The 9,573-nt window shown below is 45.4% G+C and overlaps 1 protein-coding gene across 3 annotated transcripts in view; it reads right to left on the bottom strand.

The window, feature by feature from the left end:
- Positions 1 to 8,053: 8,053 nt before the first annotated feature.
- Positions 8,054 to 9,573, bottom strand: part of NR2C2 (nuclear receptor subfamily 2 group C member 2) — a gene marked incomplete at its 5' end in the record, with an annotated part of 64,544 nt that continues 63,024 nt past the window's right edge. For all 3 annotated transcript variants that reach the window (XM_079712934.1, XM_079712935.1, XM_079712936.1), the window contains one exon: positions 8,054 to 8,269. In XM_079712934.1, the coding sequence (XP_079569060.1) occupies positions 8,095 to 8,269 (175 nt within the window). In that variant the 3' untranslated portion in view covers positions 8,054 to 8,094. The remainder of the gene's footprint in view (positions 8,270 to 9,573) is intronic.

Here is a 9,573-nt window from a genome sequence, read left to right as displayed (position 1 = left end):
GTCCTTTACACACTTGTGTAAAAGTGCATGGGGGGAGGGGAGGAGTTGGGCTGCAGCCAAGCTGCCCAGGGAACACCCTGTGCCATCAGGGCAATAAGTGCTTCAGAATCACTGAGCAGTGTGGCATGAATCCGGTCTGATAGGCCTTTGTAGGGACAGGGCTTTGGGGTCGGGAAGGTGTAAGGCCGCAGCCTGGTGACATCTCGTCTCAGTCCTGCAGCCCTTTCCTGGTCTCTAGTGGCTTCGACTCTTCTTCCAGGCCTTGCTCTGGAGAATAATGAAGAACTGCTGCGTGGGGGTCTGGCCGGAGCTGTCTGGCTGGTGGTATAGACGTCCTCTCCAGTCAGTCTCTTTGGGATTTTTCAGAAATCCCAGGGCAAGCCTGTGTGCAGCGCTCGCTTTTTAAACTAAAGCCAACTGACCACTGGGGCAAGGCTGTGCCAGAGGCCAAGAGGTCCCAGTGGAGGGCCAGACCTGGCTCCCTGGCAAGGAGAGGGCGCCCCCTGGTGGAGGGCGCTACCCTCTGGCTTGGTCAGCCTTCACTTACTGAGGTTTGGAAGAGGGTGTGAGGTGTCACTGGGGGTCTGCTTGGGAGTTCTTTCCTCACAGGACACTGATGTTGCTGTCACTTCAGTTGTGTTGGTTTCAGTCCTCAGGAGACACCAGGGCCCTCTAGGGTCACCTTAAGATTAGGTTTACTTGGTCAAGAGCGAAGGACTTGGACTGAAGCCGAAAGCTCCCTGTGAGATGGGAAGAAAGGTAGTCCTTATCCCAGTGTGCAACTGGGATGTTTTATATAAATGCTGCAGAGTACCTCATGAAATTGGGGGAAGTTTGGCTCCTTTCACATATGGTGCTCAGGTTATGGTTTACTGTGATTTTGTACCAGACCTGTGTTCAGGGTGATGGTGTAAACGTCGGGGTTGGGGGGAGGTGGGCGTGTGGGTCTGATGTGTAATGGGTAGCTGTCCTGAATGACCACGGGCTTACGAGGGTTGTTTAACTGAAATTCAACACTTTGGTGCTCTCTCCCCTGTCACCATTTCCGAGGGTGGCTAGAAAAACCTGTCCCCCATTCTAATCCCTCCCTGGGTGCTGGTCTCAGTTCCTGCCATGTTTCTGATACTGCTCCCAGCTGGTGGCAGCCATGGCCTTCACAGTGGCTGACTGGCCTTTTCAGAAAGAGTAAGGACTTACAGAAATGGCCCTCCCCTCCATGGTCCACAGGGGCACCCCCAGGGTTGCTAAATAGGAGGATCGCCCTGGACTAAGCTAGTTTTTGACGCCTCTTTAGAGAGAGAATAAATGTCCAGTGCCTGACACGATGGCGCTGCTGTTACTGTTTGCGTGGACTATTTTATAGGTAGCAGGTAACATGCGTGGAGATAAACACCACTGGGGGGCATTATTCCTTTGCCATCTATTTCCTACTTCACTAGTGGTAAAAAAGATGGGTTTAAATTTACAAAAATGGGAAGAAATTAGTAGAGAAGATTGCTATGAGGATCTTTTTTTGAATTTTATTTATTTTTTTATACAGCAGGTTCTTATTAGTTACCGTTTTATATATATTAGTGTATATGTCAATCCCAGTCCTCTCATATGAGGATCTTGTAATTGACATTTTCTAATTTTATCTGCATAAGCAGTGTTCACCAGATGGTTTTTGGCCTTGTTCTCCTGAAGTGACCAATTTTCTTCTCATTTTGAGTTCTACCTGGCAAAGCCACTTAAAGCTATTTGGCTGCCTGTGGGTTCTGCCATGAATCTGACTTTGGACCTTAGAATCCTCATCTGTAAAATGAGAGGTCAGATGACAGAATGAGCAAGTTCTAAAGTTCTGAAACTTTAAGAAGACATTTTTACCCTGGATAGCAAATATCCTTACAGGAAGCATCTGCCGGTTCGAGGCCTGGCTCTGTGCCCGTCTGTCTGTCTGGTGCCAGCGATCTGTGTGTCCGGCGGCCCAAGCTGTGCTCTGCTCCGCTCCAGGGAAGTCTGCGTGGCTTCTGGACCCCACACCAAGGAGTGGCTCCACTGGAGGGACGCAGAGGGGATGGTCCCGCCGACAGTTTCGTTAAAGGTATTTACAATCCAGTGGACCATCAAGGGCTAAGTCACTTCTGGGCAAGGCTAAGGTGGGGTGCGAGCTGTAGGGGTCTGACGACCAGGGTGCCTCCTTGCCACCTACCTGGGGTTCAGGCAGAGCATTCTGGGTGCCTCTGGGGGTCAGGCGTTACCAATGTTACTATTACGAGGAGAAATGAGGAGCAGGATGCACATTATTAGTTTTTAATTCACTTTAATAGTATAAACCTCTTTTAGGTAGTAGTATTAAGCCACAACAATAATGCCACATTAAAACAGCATTTAATAAAATGCATAAAGCTAATTCATGCACTGCAATACTCTATATACAAACACAACAATGCAAATCCTTCAAGACTGAAGACATTGAGTAGATATAAAATTCAGTTTAAAAAGAACATGCTGTTTTTTAAATGCCATCGCATAAAAAAAGCTGATTTCAAGCTATACAGCTTTCACCAGATTTTAAACCTGGAATTAGAATGTGATGGCGCATAAACAATATATTCTATATTGTGAAGGGCAGAGGTTACAGAAACGGTCCCAAAAATCTAACACCCCAATTTTCCTTTAACACACTTCTTTTAAAAGGGCTGATAGTTGCAGCTACATTTTAACAGACAGCTCCAAACTACAGGTAAAAACTATGGTTTGTACTATGAAAAATGTGCAGTTTTCAGTCATAAAACTAGTTGAACACTGGTTTACAAGATAATTGGGAGAACGGAGAGAGTGTAGAAAAATACTCCAGCACTTGAGTTGTGTGTGGCAGCAGCATTTGAATCCATGAGTGCTCTGGTTGTTAAAATGGTAATTGACTACACTTTCCTAAAGAAAAGCCATTTTTAATGTAAAGACTACCATTTCTAATTGTTACCCAAGTGTTAAGCTTTATCACAGTCTGTCAATCGATAAATATTGCTGAGCCTTTTTTCCCAGCATTTCAGAATTATTATTGGCTTCTTAACTGAAAGTATAGCTGGGCATTAAAAATATCTCAGACATTCCTCACCCCCAAGATACTTTTTTTAAACTCACAGTTTAATTATTCTTAGATTACAGTTAAGGTAAATAGCCCCAAAGGAAAACTTTTAAAGATTCATTTAGAGACTGTCAGGCTTCCACTTGAGTTTTAACTGGAGAGCCATGTTCAATAGTGTGATTGTCACGACAGGCAAGGACATGGGAAAGGTCGAACAATCACTGTGGGATGAGGCCAGTGAAGTAGCAGGAGCTTTCGTCACATCAAAGCTATGGGAAGCTGAAGGCTAAACGACCCACCATCTCACAAAAGGCACCAAGTACTGTGGTCTCAATGAAGTATTTTCAAACATTTCAGTAAGCTTATTTTTTTAAAAAAAGTAACCTGTGGATTATGTGAGTTTTTGCAGTTATCCAGTGAATTCTTTCAGCAGGCCAGCTTTCAACCTTCCCACCATTCAGGTCTCTGCTTAGTAGGTGCATGAGCAACTACTGCTGGGCTGGGCCCTGGCTCCTGAGTGCTGTATCTCAGTTTAAAGCCTGATTAATGGGAAAATTCCTCAGAATAGACCTGGACAAGGAAAATTTGGCATTTGTAGCTTTAAGGGTATACATCTGTATAAAAATGCAATTTTTATCTGAAATTAAAAAATTTTAGAATCATAATTTATAGAAAGGAATAAGGTCAGTGGATTTCATTCACATGCTATATATATATATAGTTAGAGAATTTAAGATTTGTAATTTGTATACCATAGAAATCGGCCATCAACATTCATGCTTCCTAGAGAATAGAAAGCAATGTCATCCTGCCAGGGCCTTTGTGTCTGGAACTTGCCCTGGTGCAGAGTGGACATTGACCTCAGGGCCTTTCCCAGCCAGGCTCACCCAAAGGAAAATGGAGTTAAAAAGTCTCAGCAAATCCATCCTGCTGAGGGACCATGGAACACCCACATCAATTTACTGTGAAAACTCTATCATAGATTCTCTGTAAAACAAAAGGAAAAGTCTGGATATGTGGCTACATGTCTGTATACATAATGTACATCTATGTACACATACGCTATATACACTGTACATATAGAGAAGGTATAAACACATGTACATTCAGTCAGTCACACAAGCCTATAAATCTGTACACACACAATGCCGCCGAAGGGACCCCAGGGCTGAACACACAGAAGTGCCCGCTGGTGGGAGGCACAGGTGAGGAGGCCCAGGACTCTGTGTACAAAAGACTCATCCCACTCAGTCATGATGAGGGGCTAGCTTTGCAAATTTACATCAAAGTTAAGACATTTTCCAAGAGCCGCACAATCTATGGAGAATGGAAGTGGGACAGTGAAGGATGTGGGTGTGTGCCCTGCTTTCTCCGGCCTTTCTAGGCTTTGAAGGGCACCATCCTCAAAAATAAAGGTGAGCATCAGAAGGTGCCGCCTTTCATGACCTGGACTCAGAAGAGTTGTAATGTCACCTTCAGCCCCATTGCACATAAGGCCACTTCCACTGGAAAGTGGGCAACGCGTTTCCAGGCTCTAATCTGATCAGGCCCTGGAACTTGGATCTCCATCCAAAGGCTGCTTGTCAGGCAGAGGGCAGGGCTGGGAGCAAGACTGCTCTGCTTGGTGTTCCCTCAAAGGATCAGGATTAAGAGCACTAGGTACAACGAGAGCCCTTCTAGTTCTTGGCTCCCTGCTGTGGCTACCCCCAAACAAGCCAGAGAACCAGCATGCAGTGTGGCTACAGCCCTGTGCCCCAGCGAGGGTGCCGCCGCCACATCGATCAGGGAGCCCGTTGGTGTGTCCACTGCCACCACCTCGGGAGAGAGTCTGCATTTAATACTGACGCCAACAGGCTAGAAAACGATCCCTCTTGAGGGCAATTACATAACATCTTACAAGTGACTACACCTGAAATTAAATATAAAAACCCAAACAACAAAAGAACCCTGACCACAGCCTCATGGCAGAGGTTAGACAATAAATAAGGTAGCCTCCCCACCCCACCCCCAAACACACACACACACACACACACACACACACACACAAATCAGAAGTGTGGTAAGTAACATACTTCCTTAAAAATACTTTCAAGGAATAACATGGAAAATATTTGCTTGAGTAATTTGGTCTTTCTCTACGTCTCTTCCGGTCCTGTTTTATGATTATATGTAGTGAACTCCACAAATTTCAATACATAACTGTCCAACGTTATCTGAAATACCGATGGAAAAGAGCCCACTTCATCAAGAAGCAGTGGTGTACGTCTGTCCCCACCTCCCTTAGGTACTCTCCTCACAGAGGGAGGGAGGGGTGGCTGGGCCAGGATTCTCGTGGCAAAGAATCCTGATCCTGGCTTATTTCACTCAGATGCAGACTACTCAGGGCTGGTCTCACTTCACTAAATCAGAGTTTCACAAACTACTAACAAGGGTTAAAAGCCTGGTGAAAGTTGAGCCCAAATATTTACTTGCAATCTCTTTAAATAATTCTTGACTCTGGGCTTCTTTTAACCAGTTTGACGAGAGAATGGACCTGCTGTCAAAGGCCTGAGATGATCTGGAGCGGCGAGAACTCAGGTCGTGTGGAGCTGATTTTTAAGGAAAAGCCCACTTCACAGAAAGGCCAAGGGGATCTAGGAAACTAATGAGGAGTGTTCAAAGCCCAACATGGTCCACTAGACTCAGCCATCAGCAGCGAAGGGACTCAGGGAGCAGGACCGGCTTAGAATCGGCTTTTCTCCCGGGCCGTCCTGCTGGAGTGGGGCATGTGCTCATCCAGGTGTTCACTGTCTCCCTGTTGGTACCACCTTCTGTTCCCAGCACAGACTTCAGTCTAGGTTTTGGCTAAGCTGCCCTCATACCTTAAAGCAACCTGAGTATAAAAGCCTCACAGACACAGGACGCCCAGGGCAGCCAGCCAGTGTGGACCTTTTCACCATCACCAAGAACTCAGACCTGAAAGATGTGACACAATACGTGTTCCCAGGGAGCTGCTACAGGATCAACAGACATGCTTACATCCAAAGTCAAAAGAACAGAAAAATAGGCAACTCGCTATGTAAGATGCACACAAGTGCTACAAAATGCCCTCTGCGAAAATCCTTACCCACTTTTTGCCTTAATTTTGAAACTTAAATCACTTCAAAGTTAGAAAACCAAAAATTTAAGCTGTCAAAATTAAATCCTTCCCATTATTTTATAACGGGTACCCCCCCCAACTATTCTCCAAAATTTGCTCCCAAGGCATGAACGATAAATGATATAATTAGATCCAAACAGGAATTTCCAAGTTGGAGACACTGTTCCCACTAATTCCCACTAATGACTTCCGTAAGTGCCGCCGACAGCTTCAGATAGAGTCCCATCTTGCCGTGAGCCCGTGGCGGCGGCCCAGCACCCACGCGCAGCACACGAGGCACCCACCTTGCTCTCCTCAGCTTTACACGGCCATGGATGCCTGGAGGCGGGGGAGTGAGTGCACTGGGGTCTTTTGGGGTATCATCTGATCAAAAGGTTCAAGAAATACAATTAGCCTCACACTGTATTTTCTTAATCTGGGCTACACAGAAAGAAAGTACAGGTACCTGAGGCAGCCTTAATGTGTGCTGCTTCTTCACAACCAGGGGAACTATGGGCACTTTTCTCCGACTAAACTTCCCAATAACCGCATTCTGTTCTTGTAAACAGTGGTCGCTATCACTTACAAGGAGAAGATGGTAACTTTGGGGATTAAAGGTTGTTTGCATCCATCATGTAAAATGCTCCAGAGTTCGTCTGCTGGCACAACCGGGGGAACCCAAGTGCGTGCATGGTATGCCAGGATCATTGAGAAACCTGCCGACAGAGGTGCTGAGCCTGGAGACACTGAGAAACATGCCACTCAGCTCCACCACAGCTGCTGCCTGGGCAGGCAGCAAGACCCGCACCACAGTCCACCTCCCAGTTCGGACTGCAAGTGCAGGAACACAGGCCCTTCCTAAGGGGCATTTGGGATGGAAACTGCTTAGAAGGGAGCCCTCGCACTCCTCCACCTGGAAAATATGCAACCACCCCACACTGTAGTCGGGAGGTCCCGGCAAGGGTTCAGAATGCTCACCTTGCACTTTTTGGTCAGAACGCTCCAACTGCTGTGAGTGGTGGAGGTGATTCGGGGATGTTTTCAGTTGCTGCAGGAATTGGCAGTTAACATCTGACTGGTTTAATCCAATTCTGAGAACCAGTCACCAGAAGAGCCCCGAGTTCAGAGGAGCCTGCAGATGCCCGTCACAGACCAGGACCAGAGGTCAGGGAACCTGACAAGCATCAGCTCTGGCTGAGGAAGCTTCGAATTCGGGTCACCACGATTGTGCCACCACACTCCCCCTGACTGCACGTACAGATAAGCTGCATCTTCATTCATTCCCGGGAGTTTAGCTCTACACCAGCAATATGTGCGTACAGTTAGGAATGATGCCTTCCTTCCTTAAGCATAAATGATTGTCTCCTGTAACCCTATTGCATTTTCACAGAAATCGTTAGTATTTCGGCAAAAGACATACACAGTTTTCCATTTGCCCTGCACATAGGCAAGATGTTGCTAACATTACACATTGATAAGAAGTGCTTAGAAAGTGCTAATATCATTACCCTGGTAATTAGTAGCTATTAATTCCAAGGACGTTTTTAATATATACACACATACTGTTGTTCTCTTAGGTTTAGTTTTCTTTAACTAGTCTCTGACATTATAAAACTTTGCTTTTGTTTTTTGCCCTTTGAGAATTTCTAAATAAAAACTGAGTTAAAAGATTGTTCCAAAATCTGCTGCTTCATCAAAAGGCATTAAAACATTTCTTATGGCAGGAAAGGATCCTACTAGTCTTTTAGTTGCTACTGTCTGGGATTAACAGATAAAAAGAAACCAGGTAGGAAATAGCTAAGATACTGGAAATATTTGCACATACCAAAATACCACTACTTTATTTTCTTTGTATTTGAGCGGTCCTGGGCGGATCCTGTGCTCCTCGGCAGGTGTGAGGTGTGCGCTATAGGCTGGCTCCGGTGATCTGGCCGTTATACTCTGCTGTCTCCATCTTGAGGATGTAGGGGATTATGCTGTCTATTGAAACATTGCCAATGAGACCAGTAAAAAAAAGTTCTTCTGTTATGTTCGAGCTCATCAGCCTGAGTGCTGGCAGGCGGACGAGAATCCGGGCCAACCTGTAAGAGGAAGGATCATTAGAGAAGGGGGTTTGCTGCACTTCAGACTTCACCCTGGATAGGCTCCCAAGGGCCCTGTCTGCTCTGCTCGGAACTGAATCAAACAAAAACATTCACTGTCCACCCTTGCTTTTCTGATTTCAACAGTTCCTCTTGTAGGAATTTATCACGAGTGCAAAGATTATATACAGATATGTTCCCTTCATTGTTTATAACAACTCTCCTCAGCCCCACCAAAAAGAAAAATCTGGAAACCTGTCAGAGGAGGGTAGGTTAAAATAAAGTATGGTGTCTCTATGGTGTCTCCATATAATGAATCACTACATACTCATTAAAGAGGATAATAAAGGTCTATATTCATTGATAAGAATTCCATGACATATAGCTGAATAAAAACTTAAGAGGATGTGAGGGCTTCCCTGGTGGCTCAGCGGTTAAGAATCCCATGGGTTTGAGCCCTGGTCCAGGAAGATCCCAAATGCTGCAGAGCAACTAAGCCCGTGCGCCACAACTTCTGAGCCCACGTGCCACAACTACTGAAGCCTGCGCGCCTAGAGCCTGTGCTCCGCAACAAGAGAAGTCACTGCAATGAGAAGCCCGCGCACCACAATGAAGGGTAGCCTCCGCTCACCACAACTAGAGAAAGCCGGCGCACAGCAACGACGCAACGAAGACCCAATGCAGCCAAAAAAAAAAAAAAAAAAGCGGATGTGAAACAGCAAGTATAGCGTGACCTCATTTGCGTATATTCATTTGTATGTATGTGTGTAAATAAAGTACTTGGAAGGATGGTCAACAGAATGCTAATGGTTGACCTCTGGGTATATTGGGATTTGGAAGTGATTACATCAATTAAAACTTTTTATATATTGCTCTAATTTCCAGTGTTCTTTTAGCATTATTAAAAATAAAGCAATAAGATTTTTATTTGGAAGGAACCCCGGGAGGGCACACCATGACCCTGTCCTGGCAGGTCACTGGACACTATCTGAAGCATCTCGTGGATGGGCCATTTCCACAGCCAGCACCCAGAGTGGTGGGCACCAGGATGCAAACTGCAGGGCCAGCCCAGTCTTGAAACGACTGACATTTTCATAAGTAGGGAAATGATGAAATTATGGCATCTCCTTAGCCATGGAAAATGATTTAGAAGAATGTATACATGCTCACTGAATATTAAGTGAAAAAAAGGTCACGAAACCTTATTTTCTATTTTCTGATTCCAATTGCACATACTAAGAAATTACTGGAAGTAAATACATAAAATGTTAACAGGGAAGTGGTATTTACAAAGAGCTAAAAGT

Source organism: Hyperoodon ampullatus (genome assembly GCF_949752795.1).
Source record: "Hyperoodon ampullatus genome assembly, chromosome: 10".
Classification (NCBI taxonomy): domain Eukaryota; kingdom Metazoa; phylum Chordata; class Mammalia; order Artiodactyla; family Ziphiidae; genus Hyperoodon; species Hyperoodon ampullatus.
This window is presented reverse-complemented; position numbering and strand designations above follow the sequence as displayed.